The 18,683-nt window shown below is 39.9% G+C and overlaps 3 protein-coding genes across 3 annotated transcripts; 1 reads left to right on the forward strand and 2 right to left on the reverse strand.

Annotated features, from left to right (window-relative positions):
• Positions 1–436: 436 nt before the first annotated feature.
• On the reverse strand, positions 437–2,660 carry pigw (phosphatidylinositol glycan anchor biosynthesis, class W). Its single transcript, XM_058626993.1, has 3 exons — positions 2,534–2,660; positions 2,118–2,276; positions 437–1,968 (listed from the first exon to the last, which is right to left on the reverse strand). Exon 3 carries the CDS (start codon positions 1,963–1,965, stop codon positions 493–495), a length of 1,473 nt encoding a protein of 490 aa, XP_058482976.1. The 5' UTR covers positions 1,966–1,968; positions 2,118–2,276; positions 2,534–2,660; the 3' UTR covers positions 437–492.
• Positions 2,661–2,731: 71 nt separating this feature from the next.
• On the forward strand, positions 2,732–14,954 carry LOC131458163 (unconventional myosin-XIX). The gene is made up of 24 exons (XM_058626991.1): positions 2,732–2,871; positions 4,615–4,762; positions 4,925–5,073; positions 5,183–5,296; positions 6,174–6,306; positions 6,393–6,462; positions 6,574–6,676; positions 6,782–6,878; positions 6,978–7,054; positions 7,145–7,235; positions 7,685–7,850; positions 8,058–8,131; positions 8,224–8,345; positions 9,503–9,616; positions 9,893–10,069; positions 10,152–10,289; positions 10,370–10,477; positions 10,610–10,680; positions 10,874–10,953; positions 11,606–11,751; positions 11,876–12,005; positions 12,264–12,349; positions 12,448–12,771; positions 12,880–14,954. Exons 1-24 carry the CDS (start codon positions 2,809–2,811, stop codon positions 12,991–12,993), a joined length of 2,895 nt encoding a protein of 964 aa, XP_058482974.1. The 5' UTR covers positions 2,732–2,808; the 3' UTR covers positions 12,994–14,954.
• Positions 14,955–15,031: 77 nt separating this feature from the next.
• Positions 15,032–17,566, reverse strand: znhit3 (zinc finger, HIT-type containing 3). Its single transcript, XM_058626994.1, has 5 exons — positions 17,377–17,566; positions 16,628–16,659; positions 16,464–16,532; positions 16,249–16,323; positions 15,032–15,423 (listed from the first exon to the last, which is right to left on the reverse strand). Exons 1-5 carry the CDS (start codon positions 17,442–17,444, stop codon positions 15,224–15,226), a joined length of 444 nt encoding a protein of 147 aa, XP_058482977.1. The 5' UTR covers positions 17,445–17,566; the 3' UTR covers positions 15,032–15,223.
• Between the last annotated feature and the right edge of the window lie 1,117 nt (positions 17,567–18,683).

The following is an 18,683-nucleotide window of genomic DNA, read 5'->3' on the forward strand; positions in this document are numbered from 1 at the left end:
TTTTTTGTTCACTTTAATATCCCGAAATAAAACTATGAGAAAATGTTTAAATGTCAATGTGAGAGCTTAAAACTATCTGATGTCACCTAGGTAGTGTATGAGTTTTCTAGATCCAGAAGATGGCAGTATTTTAACATCACTGATCCAATCTGCTGTTGACTCCATAGTTAAAAAATATGTTTTATTATGTCTACAGACTGTGTTAATAAGAAGAACAGACATTTTTCATCTCATGGCTTTTGGTGATGTTTTAGAAAAAAACAAAACACAGAATTAAACCTCACACAGTCCGTCTGCAGTATTATAGGTCATAGCTTTCACTTTGTGAATCACTACATATTGTCTTCAGCATTATATATCACAATCCTTTGTTGCATACAAATGAACAATCAAGTTTTACAAATCTTATTTAAGACAGCATAACCAAAGTCGTCAGCAAGTTTCAAATTAATTTATCAGTGCATGTCATACTGTGTAAAGTATGTTTTAAAGTCACCAGAATTTCACTGTAATCCCATATAGGTGTAAAACATATGTTACAGAGCAATTAGTGAACATGTAAATTAACAAAACACAAACTGAAAATGAACTGCTACAATGAAGCGTGTCCACGACTGAGTTGGTCAGTCCTGTCATGACATTTGCAAGCAGGAAAAATAACAGCTGATTCCTGGCAACAGCTTGAACCAAACAGAATCTTTCGATGACGACAGTCTTTCCGTCAGAGTTTGGGTGTTTTTTATGCAAGCTCCACGATGAGGTCACAAAATGACAACCTGATATTGTTTTGGAGAACAGTAAAACCATATCAACTAAACCAAGGCAGGAAAGGAAAAACAAAGACTGTGCAACACTCCAGAGACAGAATGGTAAATTAGCTAATCTGCGAGACACTGGCACCACCAGTGTCTGACACATGTACAAAGCAGCATACAGCACAAAACTAACAAATAGGAGACTTAAAATTGCTTTAAGCCACTCTTTAATGTGGGATCTCAGCTGCATCACATAAAGTCCAACTTGAACACCTGCCATGTAGATGGCAACATAGCCCACTGTAGAGAATATGCCCTCCTTGTTAGCATGCAGAAAGTCCTTATCTCTGTTGTTGTTGTGCATAATGAACGCCTTTAGCCCTGTTGTCTCCAGAGTGCACTGATAAAGCCCACTAAGCACAAGGGAAAGGACCCACGCCTGACTGACTGGTAAAACGGCCAAAAGCATGGAAGCCACAACTCTAACAACAGCAAGTGTGAAGAAGAAATTCCAGTGGACACCATATTCTGTCACATGCTCGTGGTAATGTGTCATTTTGACACTGGCCAGCCTTCCCAGACCAAGAACAACCAGGGGCCAGACGGACACAAGCTGCTTCGTGATATGATTCATCTTTGATCCAGAGATGTTCTTTCTCCGAGCTTCTGGACACACAAGGCCATTTGCAAAGACATAAGCTCCAACGCCAAAGTCCATAACCCCTGTCCCATAGGTTTCTGTTTTAGCATATCGCCTTGGGAAGGCACTGAAGTCTACAGCAAGAATGCTGATGGCTGTTTTCACATTTATAAACACTCTGAAGGCAGTCACAAAGGGAACCTGGTTGAACTGAACATGATTCTGAAGAAAGGTGCTGACACTGGTCTTTGGGTGCTGTGTAGAAGGGCGGATGTAGCAAAACACACAAGCTGAGACAAAGATCAAGATCACTATGACGTGGTGAAGAACGTCACTCAGGACGGTGCAGGACACGACGAGGGGGAGAATAAGCACAGAAAAGTCTAGGAGCAGGTGAGAAATCTGTGGAAGAGGCAGTGGAAGAGTCCCTTTGACCTGATGGATGAGGATCAACATCAGACCTCTGTTGAGAAGGCAGACTGGTGAGAGAGATGTACCCAGTACAACCTCCTGTAGACTGGTCCCATTGAGATTACTGACAAACGCTTCCTTCAGGTCCCTCTGAGTCATGGCCTGTGGACAATAAAGTTCAGTTATTGTGCTTAGAAGCACAATTACAGCATCCACGTTAAACATACAGTAGTAACATTAGAGGTATAAAGAGAGTAAAGTCAACTACATTTTACAATATACAGTGCAACGTCTAACAACCATATACTTACCAGGGTTTTTGACGCGTTGGAGAGGAAAATGCTGTTTTATAAAACACCTGTTTTACAGTAAGCACAGTATTTACTGAGTTTACGCGAGAGCGCCTTTAACCACTTCCGTATTCAGTCCTAAGACGCATTCAGGGCAGCTCGGATTTCAGGCAACTTGTCCTAACGAGAATGGGGGGAAAATGTTGCACTGACTAGTACAAACGCCAGTACGCCACATTAACCGGCTCAAGTTAATGAATGTAGATGCCTTGCGAGGTGTATAACTAATACACCTTTTTAATACAAAAATAAGCAAAACAAGTTAAAATGTATACAAGCTAAGTAATTTCAACGAAAATAAAGAGGGACATTTAATAATAACAAAGAATATAAAAATGTTACACGAATAATAGGCAGGAGGTAATAGTTATACACACTGTACTGGTAGACAGCTGACCCATGGAACAGCAAGAGGAGGGAGGAGGGCGGGAAGTAAAGGAGGCTCAGTCACTCAGTCAGCCTGGAGGGAGGCAGAGGCAGCGGTTGGGAAGTTTTTGTCCTTGAGGAATTTCTGACATTAGTGGAAAAATGTTGGGACTGAGGACCACAAACTAGAATAACCACAATTCATTACTTTGACACGGTTAACACGCAAATTCTGGCGTAGTTTTAAGACAAACCGAGACCAACACGAGGGTAAAGGATAAGATCAATGAATTCGGCGGAGGATCGACGTAAAATTGGAGCAGGATACAGAAATGGACGTGGTGGTTCGGTAAGTTAGGACCCGCGTGCTCAGCGGTATTCAAATGTTTTCTTATTTGGTTTGAAAGTTTAACAGTTAATGACAGGTTAAACTTTACCTGTAGCATCTATGCAATGTCTTTATATGCACAGTCGGTTCTTATTTAGTTGTTTCGTTATTGAAACACTGTAAATGTCTTATAAGACAAAGTAGTCCCTACAATGAGAGTAAATTACGTCAAACGTGACGAAAGACGGCTGTCAGGTTGTTGTGGTCCACTTTTACCGACATGATTGTAATTTCAATGTATTTCAGCGCTGCTGTAACGTGTAATGTCGTCAAGTGGCTCTTGATATCTTGTAGATAATACCCTTTATTGCTTGTTGTTGCCAGTTAATCATTGCAAAGGAAAACAGTCACTAACAGTTTACGCTACACAAACCTGCTATCAATATTTGTATTTGAAACACGTAATGAATCATATCTCTTCTGCTATAACATTACACTTTTTAGTCTTATTTGTATGTTATAGTATTTTCTACATTCTGGATATTACCTGTATACAGTTAGAAATTAAATTAAATTAAATTAAATTAATGCCATTGCCTGTTTAAAATAGGCTGAATGATGGGATGTAGGCCAGGTGCTATTGGATTAAACCTGTCCACTCACATATAAACTACGTCAGACTGTTGACTGTCCTCAAGCAAGGCTGCAGGTCCAGACCACGTGATTCTGACAGGTTAGAAGTAGATCTGGATTTGTCTGTCTGTGACACTGATCAGTAAACAATCAGTCTGGACATTGCATTTTGTTGTATCGATATAAAGTATTGTCGGAAACACAGAAGGATGGCTGATTTAATGGATGCAGTAGGGCATTTCTAAGTGCATTATTCAAAATGAGAGTGCAATCATTTGATGAATTTAAATTGTGTGACAAACAACATTCTAAAAAAAGTACTGCAATGCTGCAGACAATTATCAACCCAGCAACTGAACTCCTGAAAGGAGGAAACATTTAATTGAAAAACAAAACATAATCATTTAAATTTTCTATGAAATATCATTTGAGCTGCAACAATGGTCATTCCCACTAAATATTGATCATCCATCCATCCATTGTCTACCACTTTATCCTCCACAGGAGGGTCACAAGGGGGTGCAGTGCCAATCTCAGCTGACATAGGGCGATAGGCGGAATACACCCTGGACAGATTGCTGTTCTGTCACAGGACCACAAATAGAGACAAACAACCATTCACACTCACAGCTACAGTCAATTTAGAGTGTCCAATTTACCTAATCCCCAAATCTGCATGTTTTTGGACTTTGGGGGGAAACTGGAGAACACACGGGGTAAACATGCAAACTCCATGCAGAAAGGCACTAGTTTGCCATGTCTGCAAGAGTGCGCACCACTACAATATTTATCATATTGTTTAAAATATTTTCATTTAGATTTTATGATCATACATGCGGTGCTAATTCAGAGATTGGCATTTTAAGATTTTTGTGTACTGTACTGCTGAGAGTCAGAATCAAGGAATATATCTTTATGTTTTGCTGGCAGATACATAATTCATGTTATGAAGACATCAGATGTCTGAACATCTGATGTCTCTCTGGAAAGAGACATTCATGTTTCATGTATTTGCAGTAATCACAAGTACAAGGTTTATTACACGCAATAACAACTTCTCTTAGCTTTTGTTTCGTTTTATGCATCTTGACATTGTGTTTGTTTGCCTCACATCTGCCCTTATACACATAGGCTACAGGGTCTGTCAATAAAGACTGTTCCCCGCATCAATCCCTGAATGATTCACTGGAGGGAGAAATTCGGGCTTTCCTCACTGATGAAGATGAACTCCACACCTATGACGACCTCACCAAAGTCAACCCTGTGACCCCTACAACAGGTAACTAGCAAGCAAGTCTCTTTTAGAGCCCTTTAAGTTCTTTATAGTGATATTTCAGATTTTTCAAAGTGTAGTTATATGAGGTACTGGCATCGTGTGCTGTGCTAGTGCTGGGGACCTTGTATATTAATATTTAATGATATGTAATGTTTTTCCTGTTAGTGCTGAAATGCCTACAGGCCAGGTACAGAGTGAAGGTGTTTTACACACATGCTGGCTGCACCTTGGTGGCTCTAAACCCTTTCCAGCCAATCCCACATCTTTACTCTCTGGATGTGATGAAGCAGTACCACTGTGCTCCTCAGCCCCAGGTATTTACACAATCACTGTAATCGCATGTGTTTTTCTCTACTGTTTTTAGATATGTTATACTGTATGAACAGCATCTCAAGAAGTAATGAATAATTTTCTTGTCAACAGGAGTTCAAACCACACATCTTCATTGTGGCAGAAGAGGCCTACAGGAATGTACAGGGTCAGCTGCAGCCAGTGAACCAGTCCTTGGTGGTCAGTGGTGAGAGCGGTGCTGGAAAGGTAAACCAACACATCAACATAAGCTCTTTTAATACTGAAGGTTGCAGATCCCAGAGCTAGACTGACTTCACTGGATGACAGATGGTGTGTAATTACTACGACAAGGAACAGATAATGTTAACTGCATTACGATATAGTTCTGTGATCCAAAAAAAATCATAAATGAGGTCTCAGCCAAATTGTCTCCCCTTATGAGGCGCATGATGCTCAGTCAGCTGCTGTGGAGATATTGGTCTGTTGTCTCACTGCCACGGTGCCACTCTCCTGCACCAGTTGCTGCCACACACGGCCACAACGATGTCACACGAGTTTTATTATGAAATATGAGTATGGTCAATCCACATGATGGGAGATGAATCTTTGCGCCCTGTCTCCTGTGTCATGGATGTTTTGCACACAGAGAATGGTGCAGTTATTAGTAGTGGATAGTAGCATGAAAACACTGGACGTCCTTCCCTGTTACCGAAACCACCCAACCACAATGATTATACATTCAGGCATGTTTACAGGTTGTTTGGTCTACCTGCACAAGCCTACACATGTGTACTTTTTGCCTGCACACCATTCAAGATTCCTCCCAGTCCCTGACAAGTGGCAGTGTTTGAGTGTAATTATGAACCAGACACTATTCAATCTATCCACAGTTATCTTGTTATCACCAGAAAAAGAGCCTTGTTATCCCGAAATAAGGCATTCATTTATCTCATTATCACAAGAAAATGGACCGTTATCCCACGATAACGAATTCATGTGAGATAACGGACTGAAAAAATATAGTAGCAACCATGGCCACTCTCGGCTTCCATAGATTTGAGTACTTGTAAGCCCGAGAACATTTTAAAGTCGGGTCAAACTTTAAAGGCTTGTGTCTTCACAGACATGGACATCTCGATGCCTGATGAAATACTATGCCACTGTGGCCGCGTCGTCCTCAGTGGTGAAGAGTCAGGACACGGTGGAGAAGATAGAGAGGAGGGTGCTGGACTCAAACCCCATCATGGAAGCTTTCGGTAAGATCGCAGATCACTGTTGTGTTGTTGATGTGAAAATTACGACAGCTGGCGGTCATCATCAACCACAATGTACCCTTTATTAGGCAATGCCTGCACACTACGGAACAACAACAGCAGCCGCTTTGGAAAGTACATCCAGCTCCAGCTAGACAGGTAACTGCTCTGCTTCCTCTGTCATCTGCCACATGGCATCAACTCACTTGCTCAAAGTTATCTGCTGGAGAATTTATTTAATCGATTGAACATGTTTTTGTTTTTTTGAAGGTCTCAGCTGTTAGTGGGGGCATCAGTGCAAACATACCTGCTGGAGAAGACCAGGGTCGCCGACCAACCGACCAATGAGAGGAACTTCCACGTCTTTTATCAGGTGATTTAACAGACATCCTGTATGCTAATATACAATATTTTAGTTTTGATATCAATGCAATAGCACAGATGTGTGTGTGTAAATGGTGAATGTATTCTTTTCCAGATGATGAAAGGGGCCACAGACGAGCAGAGAAAGGAGTGGAAGATGCCACTTGGCCAACATTTTGTGTGGCTGCCAAAGGCTGAAAAAACAATTGAGGGTTGGTGTTTGATTTTTATTTGGATTTGCACATTAAAAATGTGTGGTTTTTTTTTTGGTTTTTTTTTTTACAAGTGACTGTTCATTAAATGTTTTATAGAGGACTGTTTTCTTGACACTGTGGAGGCACTGGATCATCTGGGCATTAATGAAGAAAGGCAGAGACAAATATTCAGGGTAAGTCGTTGATCCTTGTTTTTCAGTGTTGTTGATTAACATGATTTCTCTGCAAGTTGGGGATGAAACCTTTGTTGTAATGGTTTACAGATTTTAGCAGGACTTCTGCAGCTGGGAAATGTGTATTTCTCCCCTCCAACGAATGAATCGCAACCATGTGACGTAGAAGAACAGTCTAAAGGTATTGGATATGATTTTGTGTAAGATGTTCAATTGGCTCTTATGGAGCTTGAAGTTGGCCAGTACTGTCCGGTATAATTTTACTATTTTGAGTATCCGCACTTTAATCTGCATACCAGTACTTCTTACAAGATGCTGGTACTATGATTCATTATTATGGCCCAAAATAATTATTTCCCATGGTGTGCTACGTGACACACTACAAAAGTTCTACTTATCAGTCGCTCAGCAGTTTGATGGAAAAAGTGTTTCTTGCATTAGAGACAGAATTAATAAATAAACAAAAACGTTTAGATTTTTTTACAGGGATTTATTCTGAAAGTTTGTACTTTTGTGTCATGCCTCTGATTGATAAGTAAAAACCCCATGATTTCACTTTTCTCCCTGACATATCCTAGACAGATATCTTGGTTTTGTACTCAAAGTCCTTCCTCTCATCCCTTTGTTCAGTCTTCTTGCAGAGAGCTGCTGAGCTGCTGTGTGTCCCAGCTGAGGAGCTTCAGCAGTGTTTCAGGGTGAGGACGCTGCAGGCGGGGAAGCAGAGTGTTCTCAAGCCATGTTCTCAGGCCGAGTGTGGGATGAGGAGAGACTGCTTGGCCAAGGTCATCTACGCCCAGTAAGAATGAGGACGTGATCACCAGATTACGCCACCATTTGTCACACTTTAATGTCATGTGGTAATGTCTGATCCTGCAGGAGCGCAATTCAACCATCATCATGCCTTTTTGTTTACAGTAAATAGTGAGGAAGATGCCGGATGAATGATAGTCACGTATTATTATTATTATAGGATTAAATGTGTCACCTTTTTTTTCTGCAACAGATTATTTGAATGGCTGGTTACATTCATCAACAACAGTATATGTGCGGACAAATCCACATGGTGCAACTTCATAGGTAAACACTGTTATTGTTAACGACACACAAAAAAGAAATGTCCAGTTTGTTTTTATCTGCTCACACTATCCTCTTCTCTCTGTAAATTCCAGGAGTCCTCGATGTGTACGGGTTTGAGTGTTTCCACATTAATAATCTGGAGCAGCTGTGCATCAACTACGCCAATGAGAAACTGCAGCAGCACTTTGTGGCCCATTATCTCAGAGCTCAGCAGGTAGTGGGAGTGTCTGCCAGTTTTCTGTTTCCATGCATCTGATGGTAATCTGAAGCCTGTACAACGATAACGATAATTCGTCGATATGCTTCAAAAATTCTATTTTAATTGTTGAAGTCAGTGGTTCACCAACGTTAAAATGCAGTGGTGTAAATAGGCCGAGCAAAGTCATCTATTGACTTTTCACAGGAGGCTTATTTATTCCCAATAAGATAATTTGCTCTCTCATTTTCCTCCTCTTCCTCACATATACCTCACACACTAGTATAGTGAAATTAGATTATGATGGAGTGAGAGATAAGGTGACTAATTATTAATTAATATGTTTTTATTTGTGTAATTTTCTATGCACTGCTGTCAAAATTCCTCAGCTCCACTCCGATCACATACCCTGGTAGAACCATAAGTTGAAGTCATTAATTGCTGCTTATAGAATATTATAGATCAATGTTTCAGGAAAACTACTTATTTTCTTAAAACTTTAGCATTCAAGTAAAAACAATTGAGGCTTATAAATGAGCTACAGTGTAGAAACATTGAACTCTAGGTAAACATTCAGATGCTCTTCCGTGAGGTAAATTGTACAGCAAACAAAGAAGAGCAACTCATAAAACAAGTTCAAAAATGTTGGTAACCTGTGGGACAGGGAGGATGCTAGTGAGAGATCATGTGATCACGCAGGTCCACTGGTAGTCATGTGACACTAAATCCTGCTCCCTGCTGCAACGAGGAGTGCTTCTGCTGCACACATTCAGCAAATGTGTGGAGTTTTAGTGTGTTTCATTTAATTTTTTGCAAAATCATTTAAATATTGACTTTGCAATTACTTTTCAGTTAAAATTACCACGGTAACTGATGCTGAACCTCTAACCTTTCTTCTTATATAAGTTTCCTACTTCATTGTTCAACTCTTCTACATTAATGAACTGTTGCTGAATGAAATGGTTGTAAATGGGCTTCGTGTTCTGGTTATCCTGAATGATGTTAGGTTAAATCAAACTAGATAAAATAAAGCTTATCCTTGGTTTGTTGAAGTTGCTCTGTAGTACAGCCCTCAGACAATCATCCTCTTTTTTGTTTGAAGTATTATTGAAGACAAAAACATGCCGCATCTTATTCTGTAAAGTGAAAAACTGACTTCTCTATTGTTCTCCCAGGAGGAATACGTGTCAGAAGGACTGCAGTGGTCCTTCGTCAAATACCAAGACAACCAGAGCTGCTTGGATCTTATAGAGGGGAGTCCAGTCAGTGTGTTCTCTCTTCTGAATGAGGTACTATTGTCATTTCTAGTTATTTATGTATCTATATCTTTAGATACAATTATTAGACATAACCTGTTGTAAAAAATTGTATATAGTATGGATTTATATTCGCACATTGAAGCCATTCATAATTTCTGTAAAGGGAAAACCGACTTTGTTTTTACATGCTGAAGAGATTGTAGTTATTTTCCTGGTTAACGTGTACCATTGTTTAAATGCACAACATGTATCTACAGTGAATGGGTGTTGTTGAGCAGTGTTTTACATACTGTACTTTGTCTGTAGGCGAGTCGCCTTAATCGAGCGTCAGACGCCAACACGTTCAGGGCTCGTTTAGAGAAAGAGCTCCGTGAGAACATCAACATCAGCTGGGACAAGTTCAGCACGGTGCCCCACTTCACTGTGGCCCATTATGCTGGCAAAGTCGACTACCACATAGAGGGCATGGTGGAGAAAAACAAGGTGAGAAAAGCTTTAAAACTGCGTTTGTTAAGGGTGAACCCCACCCACCGATCCTTCCTCTCATTTGGATTTTGTGTTTAAGGACCCGGTGCCACCAGAGCTCATCAGCCTCCTTGAGAAGTCTGAAAACTCTCTGCTTCACCAAATATTCAGTGAGAAAGAAACTGACAATGTGACTAGCAAAGGGTTGAGTAAAGTCACTGTGGTCTCCAAGTTCAAGGTAAGATATGGCTGAAGTCTTTATAATTATGGCCATATTAACATGGTCAACATGCTGATAATGTAAATGTCTAATTGTAGAATTCTCTGGAGAGCCTGATGAAGATCCTCCACACCACAACTCCTCATTACACCCGCTGCATCAAGCCAAACCCAGACTGCAAACCGCTGACCTTCAAAAAGGAGGAGGTAGATGCTCCTGAACTCAAGAGCTGTTTTTCAACAGTGTTGCGATGCCACCAGTGGGAGGCAGTGCTTTTCTATATCTTTCTATACAAAAGAGAGGTTGATTTTCATGGATGTTCCCTGTCATGTTGTCAGGTCATCATGCAGCTGGAGGCCTGTGGGATCGTAGAGACCATTCACATCAGTGCTGCTGGCTTTCCAATCAGGTCAGACATTTTTCCTTTGTTCAATTTGTGCTCTGCGACTCATTAACTCTTAACTTTAACTTTTAAGCATTTACCAGACTCTTTTATCCGAAGCGAGGAATAAGCTACCTAGAAGAAGTCTTGGACAGAAATCCACTAGATAAAAACAGTGGACTCTTGGATATTTTGTTGACTTGTCCTCTCTGTTGTGCAGAATTCCTTTCAGAAGCTTTATCCAGCGTTACAGACTGATCGCAAAACATTCAAGGCTCAAGTCACAGAGTCATTTTTCCGGTATGTACAGTTTGCTGCTGTGTCCTTGAATGGCTCATTTTGGAATGCGGACTGTGGACAAAGATTGATTGTATGCCCTCTCTTTAGGTCTGCTGGTTTATTCTCCTTTTCCTTCACTAGTGGTCTTAGTACATAGTCTACTTTCCCTGGGACCTTTAAGTTGTGTCTATAAAAATGGGATCTTTCTAACACAATTTGCAACTCCTTATGAACCTTGAAGGTAAATGCATGCGCCTGTGAATGATGAGGTCTCCTATTGCTTGCTGTGAAATGCTTTATCTTCCTTGCTATTTACTTAAATTCATATCTCACAATTCTGTTGCTTTTTGTGCCAATGATATGGAACCTGCTCACAAAATCGGAATGCTTTCAGATATTTATTCACATCTTTCTGTTTTCACGTAGACTTTTATTTTAGTTAGTATTAAAACATTAACACCTGTTGAAGCTCTGCTGTTAATGTTCTGATGATTTCTTAATGTTCTTTATCCACCAAACTTTTCTACCTTTGCTGAAAAAACACACTGTTGAATTAATCCTATGTCGGAAACTAAATCTCTGGTGTGTGTGTGTGTGAGTGTTGCTCAGCCATCTGTGAAGTACATCTGTTATGCTTCACTGCACCTAATATGTGTTTTCTGCCCCGTCTCAGATTTAGAGGCCGACAGCAGTGACATTCATCAGCAGCAGGTGGAGCAATTGCTGGAGGTGGTGTTGCCCTCACACTGCGTTGATCGCAAAAAACGCAGTTTGTGGGTGCACTGTGGAAAAACTAAAGTCTTTCTCACTCAGTCAATGGTCAGTGGTTCATGTTCACTGGCATTTTTACTCAAATGTATAGGAAAATACATCCAAAACATGGTTGTTTTAAATGTCTGGTTGTTTTTTGGGAGCACTGACCCGCCTGGCCTCTGTTTCACAGCTAGATTTGCTGGAGGATCAGCGTAAGAAGATCTTATCTCAGTGCGCCTTCACCATTCAGTGCTGTTGGCTGCGGTACCAGCGGCGCATACGCCACGCTCGTTGGAATTCTGCTACTCTGATCCAAGCAGGTAAACTCTTTAACACATTGGCAAAGTGACAGGCTGACTGGAACCACCTGGCTACATCACTACACACTACATACCGCTAACAGGCCGACACTGCTTTTCCTTTTAGAAGCAAGAATATCTGATGACAGTTGTTTATTTGTATATTAATATTAATAATATTATAATATTTGTACTGACAGTGCAACAATTATGCACAGTTTAAACCTGCAGAATGAATGAATGGCTGTTAGATGTTAACATGTGTTGTACTGCTTGCAGTGGTGCGGTCCTGGCTGGTCAGGAAGCAGGTCCACAGATGGCACAGAGCAGCTACAGTCATCCAGAACACCTGGAGGCGGTGGAGGGTGAGATTTTGAGAGAACATCCAGTATAAAATCATACTTGTCAGTTTTTCTTGCCTTTGTGTAAATAATAAGTAAATGCTGTTTGGTTCTTGCGGCAGGATCTGTTAAAGTCCTTGGCTGAGGCAGAACTTGATGATGCCGAGGACTTTGCAGAAGAGGAGGTGTTGGCATTAAACCCTGCTATCAGTGAAGTGGGCTCAGTGCAGCTCTCCACCATCCAGGAGCCTGTCACGGTGCGAGGGTGGCCCATGGGCCTGGCTCTGGCATCAGCTCCATCCATCACAGTGTCTCTGACAGCAACAGGCTTCCAGAAGATGATGTCACTGATGGCCTCACTCAACCTGCCTGCAAGGAGAGGAGAGTACAAGGCAGAGACCAACCAGTACACGCAGGGCATCGCCTCCATAAGGGCTCAGCCCAAGGTGAGAGGACATCCACCCAAGTTCTGTGAACATTTTCAGTAAAGTTTTGTCATTTAATATATTTCTGTGACTATTCCTTTTAACTTTTAATGTCAACTTTCTACACAGGGATCTGTAAAACTGCACTTTCGGCGATCTCCACTTCTCTATGCCGACAGGAAACCAGAGCTGAAGACTGATGTGACGGGGTTCAATGAGATCCTGCTCGAGAAAACAGAGTGAACACTAAAGACTGATTTCATGGATCCAGGAAAAGGTGACCGCACACAATGGGACCAAACCCAGCAGTTTATGCTGCCAATTTGCTCTCAATTAAGAAGAGTATTTTTTAAATGCTGCCAAAGATCTTAGTATTATACAAGACTGCAATACCTCCACAGACAAAATATTTTTAAACTGACAGTAGGTCCAGATATCATAAGATATCGCAGTGTGCTACATTCATAAAATGTGCCGTGGCTTTAAAGGTCCTATGTGTAACACCTACGGGGGGGGGGGGGGTGATTGGCAGAAATGTATTAATCATAAAAAAAGTTTGTTTTTATAGCCTAAGATTAAGTAAATGTACTTAGGCAAGGGTCTGGCTTTACAGAGGACGCCATTTTGTGCTACCATGTTTTGCCAAATGGACCAGCCAGAGCGTGCATTTAGTGGTTGGAGTGGAAGTTTACTGTAAGTAAACAAACAAAGGGAGGGCTGAGCAGAGGAGACTTTCGTTTGTTAGAATCTGCAGTCGCACCAGTTTCACCATCACACTGGACCTTTAAGGTAACAGGGATTTTCTGTGCTGCTCTTCTGCTACATTTTGAGAATGTGTTCCACATATCAAATCATTGAAAAGGATATGACTTTTGATTATGATGATGCCAGCAGTGTTTTGTCTCATCATTGTCTCTCTAGAAGTTAAACCTATTGGGGCCAGGAAGAACATTTTCCAGTGTCCCCCTCTCATAATCATAATCATAATCAAGCATATACATACATATGCAAGCATATATTACTTTCAGTTGTACTCCTAGATACCACAAATATTATGTGATGTTGGGTGTTTTTCTCTCTGTGTACTTCCAAAACCTGCTGCACTTTAGACTGATACAGCAGTGCATTATATCCAGCGTACATCTTCATGCCAATTTAATAGCATAATTGCAGTTTCCTTGACTCCACAAAATGACCTGCACTCACAGCTGTATTTAAAAAGTATTTTGGATGCAAGCACCTTTGCACAGTGAATAGCAGTTATCATCAGGTTGAGACTTGATCTACGCACATATCTGCACCATATGTACAAACAGCCACACATTTTTTCAGCTTTGCTTCCGTCATAAAAGCATCCACTAGCCAGAATATTTCCTCACCTGTCGTCCTGCTCAATAAGGCATGTTTCTGTTTATGTATTGTTAATAATTTTGTGGACCCCACTTTTAGAACCACTGCTGTTTAACATCTGTTGGTCAAAGTACTGGGTTTTTGACAAGTGCCTTCTTTTCTTTATAAATGTACAGTGAGTATACACGTTTATTTAAAGCTGATTATTTAAATGAAAAGGGAATTTCATAGACTTACTTTTTGGGTGTATAAACAGTGGTGACTCAGTTGAATGAATGATTGCAGCTGTTATAAGATCCAGCATTTATTTTGACAGTGGTTGTTGGGAAATAATGGTAACTATGCAAGTATTGCACATGTAAAAGCACATATTGCACATTAAAAGCACACCTCTGCTCTCACACCACAACAGAAGGTCCAAAAATAAATCACCAACAAGCAAAACACATAACAGGTGTTTTCATATTGGTTTGTTTTATAAAGGGTATCTATAATATGCACATCAGCCAAATCTTTGACCAAACTTTTTTTTTAATCATTTTTTCAGCTGCATCTCAAAGCCAGTAATGTATTATAAGTCACTTGTCTTTGAACACTATTGTTTTCTGAGAGAGAACACTTAAACTAATTATATCAAGTTTTAACTTAATTTCTTTATGCTTCAAAAAATTAACTAAACATGATGCATGTTCCTTGACACTAATGTTTATTCTGTCAATTCACATACATTTGTGTACATTTGTCAGTTTGTTATGTGTGTTTGTCAGAGGTACCAAGGGATCCATGTACAAGACTTGAATGTTGTTCTATTTAAATGTCTGTGATGCTGAAATAAATATCCGTGTTATAAAATATGTAATGCACAAATTGACCTTACTACCCAGACTGTACATTTCACTGTAAAACATTTAGGTGTTAATTTTGTAATCAATTCCATTTTGGTTGAACATTTATTTAAAAGTTATACACTGTACATATTGCAACATAATAGGACACAACAGAAATTCCAGCAGCCATACTCTTACATGACAGTGTGGCTTGTTCTATAGACATTTTGTATAAAGAGAAAAAAACATTGCCTGCTGCAAAAATAGTTCTCAAAAAGTATCTGAAAATCTTAACATTAGAGATCCTCGTCATCGGACATTAATGACCGAGGTTCATTTTCTGCAATTTTCAAACACCGATCCGCAAACTCAACAAATAGAGGCTCCTGCATCGCAGTCTTTATTGCGTCATCTTTGCCGTCTGCTCTGTCAACAGAACGCAATAACTCTCTCAGATGGGGGTTACAAAGGAGATCTCTCAGCTCCTTTGACTGACCTGTGGAAGAAAAACAATTAATTATTAATAATAACATCTGACATTTAATTTATGCGGTTAACGGCATTAGCTGGAGGAATGGTTTTTGAGGTGAGGCTGTATGAGATACTTGCACATAATCAGATACCCCCTTCAAATCTAACCAACAGGCATGCTTGCTGTCATTGACAATATGTCTGCCAGCTGGGACACAAGGAATAACTGATTTTAACGACTTAACAAAAAGTGCACCTAATAAAATCTACACTTGCTTAAGCTGATATCTGAAGATACACCGATTATGTTGTCAAGCTAGACTGCCTTTTCTGACTGGATACTAAAGTTTCTGTTGTTTGTAAGTCCATATAATAAGTCTGCCATCATGGCATGATTATTGTCGATCCACTGCTGCCTCTATCAGAAGTTGAAGTTTGTTATTTTGAGACTTTGGAGATTGGAATTGTTCATTCACATTTACTTCAGTGACACAAACTTAACAAATATGGCAGCAGTAGACCAGCAGCTCCCATTTCTCTGGGAGCTAAAATGCAGATTTTCCATATGGAGTTTTGGGGTGGAAGAGTGAGCGCTTTGCAAACTTTAGTTTCCTGTTGGATGAGGCTGTCTGCTCCGAGATAAAGCAGCAACAATTCTTGAAAAATCTAACACTTTGGCAGGTGTAGATTCTTCCTTGTGTCCACATTGGCAACCATGTTTTCAAAGAGAGTGAACATTAGTGTCTCAAGTTGATTCATGGTGCAGCCGGTGCTTTTGACAACGTTAAAGTACCACTTACAACCACACTTCCTGAACTATCACTTTTAGAGTAACAACAAGTAATGTTACCTAATTGCTGGAGCCTTTGCAGAGGCACTTTGTCAATGATGTCCTCTTGCAGAATATCGTCAACGCTCCAAGGCTCTGCAAAAACAGAAACAGCAATTCTGGTTTTGTCCTTGTTACTCACACAACGGCAATCAATTTAATACATAATGCTTTTTGCTGGCTGCTACTGGGATGTACAAACAGAATCACTGGTATGGCGAGAATAACGGTCCTACCAGTGTTCAAAGTGCCCCTCGCTTCAGGAAGAGCTGATGTCATCTGTACAACAGGCAGGCATGTGTCTGCTACGGAGAGAAGAAATATAGTGTGAACTACTTCCTGCTTGGAGTTTGTCCACAATTTAAAATATCAATAATAGACTGAGCTCAAGCTAAATTACCTTTATGTCGCTTGTAACAACCAAGGGAACAACTGCAAAAGAAAAAAACAAACATCTAGATTAATTTCCCCCAAAGTCATGACATATATCATACTGACTCAAAATAACACTCACTCTAGTCAGAAATATGTATTTACACTTTATTTACTTTCTAAATAAGTAAAATGAAGAAAGAGCTAGTATTAAAGCTCATCACAAGTGTTTCAATTAAGGTTTACTGGTTTAGTTATAAGAATGTAATGAGTGTTATCAACAATTTTCTGTCTCTACATCGACACTCCAGTCCTGAAGATGGCGGTAATGCACCCATTCAGCAACCTCCAATAAACCCAACAGAAAAATATCACGTTGATTGTTTTGACCCGTCTGAGCTGCCGTCACATGTGATGGCGTCCAAAATAATGTTTAAACGTGGAACCGTGGGAGTTTTAAGACATTAAGCATTGTTCACAAATACCATCATTTTCATCCTAAAATTAGATTCGAGCTTTACGTTTGGCTTCGTGTCGTAAGATAAGGCGCTCTATTTACCACACGTACGTTAGTGCACTGTTTAGTACTCGTATACGAGCGGCTCAATTATAGTTTTTATATTAACATCGAACAGACTTCCTTCCCCAGTTACTATGAACATATTTTGTGCACGTGTGGTCATCGTTTTTACCAAGCAGCATATAACACCAAACACAACTATTCAGAAGCTAGCTATTAGCTAGTTAGCATGCAGACAGAAAGCCAAAGTTACTTACTATCTTATTTTGCAGACTGGACATCTGTATTTTGGTGACTGTTCGCTGCACACATTACATATCTGCATCCTGTTGTCTTAAAAAAAGTACAATATATAACAGTTTCGGCGAAAGAATACAATTTGAAACTGCTATCTACCTGACAGCATGGGTCAGTCTAGTAGCACGTAGGACAGGAAATAAAGTATATCATTTCCGGTTAGGGGTTCCTCCTTCAAAATAAAAGCTGGGTAAATTTGCCTCGAGGCCCGACACTGATGAATTCAAACACTGGAACGAATTGTTAAACCTCAAATGCACCATAGTTTGACCTCTTCAGTCAACATGTATCAGTGTGATTGTGTAATATTTCAGTTGACTTTCCATCATCTCCAGCTTCATATTTTGCTGTCAATATCTATAGTCAAACAAAGGACATCATTCTATACATGTCATTTGTATAGTATTGATCATACAATTTGATAATACCAGCAATAAAAAAAATGATAAAATCTTTCCCTAAACAAGTTACTTAATAATTACGCACACAAATCAACAATGGTATGAATGTTGCACAAAAGAAAAAAATATATTCAGTGAAAAATATTTTGGTTGTCATAATAATACACCTAATAATAATGATAATAATAACATAACTGAGGGGTCTTATTAGACATGTCGTATAACTTAACCTTTTTTAGTTCACTGAGGGCCCCCGTCAAGACATCAGAGGTGAATAACATAGACTAAGGGGCCCTATAAAGACTTCATATAATAACCAATGTTATTTGGTTGAGGAGCCCCCTTCAGATATCAGGGTTAACAACATAACCCATGGTTTGAGAGGCCCTATTAAGATATATCACAGAACATAACCAGTGTTATTTGCTTCAGGGCCCCATTAAATTATTGCATGAATTACATAGTAGCAAAGATATCAGCACAGAGGTTTAGGCATCAGGGCCCCCGAGCCCTTGGGCCCCTCTGCTTGGGCCCAGTAGGCCTGTTTAGTAATCCCTCCTTGCTCTGCAGGATTATCTGGGTCTCACTCCCAAGATACCAAAAATAAACCCTTGTTATTTCCCAAAGGATAAAAAAAAGAGAATATAAAGAGAAGAAAGAGAGTTCCTTTTTGATTAGGTAAAGCAAAGACAGAAAGAGGACTTTAACATACTGTGTAAACAAAAAGTTGAACAAAAAAATTCAAGTTATACTCAACTGTATGGGCAACAGAAATCAAGCAACTCGTGTTGTTTTAGTTAACACCAAATTTATTGAATCATACAATTAAAATACAGCATAACATCTTGTGCACGCACAGCGCTGCC

The sequence above is a fragment of the Solea solea genome, chromosome 4 (assembly GCF_958295425.1).
Source record: "Solea solea chromosome 4, fSolSol10.1, whole genome shotgun sequence".
Taxonomy (NCBI): domain Eukaryota; kingdom Metazoa; phylum Chordata; class Actinopteri; order Pleuronectiformes; family Soleidae; genus Solea; species Solea solea.

What these genes read in the sequence shown, in the direction of transcription:
- pigw (XM_058626993.1), bottom strand. Translation starts at nt 1,965, where the DNA reads ATGACTCAGAGGGACCTGAAGGAAGCGTTTGTCAGTAATCTCAATGGG.
- LOC131458163 (XM_058626991.1), top strand. Translation starts at nt 2,809, where the DNA reads ATGAATTCGGCGGAGGATCGACGTAAAATTGGAGCAGGATACAGAAAT. An exon ending in TGTTCTCTCTTCTGAATGAG is followed by an intron (nt 9,617 to 9,892) that starts GTACTATTGTCA and finishes CTTTGTCTGTAG; the next exon opens with GCGAGTCGCCTTAATCGAGC. An exon ending in GCTGCTGGCTTTCCAATCAG is followed by an intron (nt 10,681 to 10,873) that starts GTCAGACATTTT and finishes TCTGTTGTGCAG; the next exon opens with AATTCCTTTCAGAAGCTTTA.
- znhit3 (XM_058626994.1), bottom strand. Translation starts at nt 17,444, where the DNA reads ATGCAGATATGTAATGTGTGCAGCGAACAGTCACCAAAATACAGATGT. An exon ending in CCAGTCTGCAAAATAAGATA is followed by an intron (nt 16,660 to 17,376) that starts GTAAGTAACTTT and finishes TTTCTTTTGCAG; the next exon opens with TTGTTCCCTTGGTTGTTACA. An exon ending in GAGGGGCACTTTGAACACTG is followed by an intron (nt 16,324 to 16,463) that starts GTAGGACCGTTA and finishes CTGTTTTTGCAG; the next exon opens with AGCCTTGGAGCGTTGACGAT.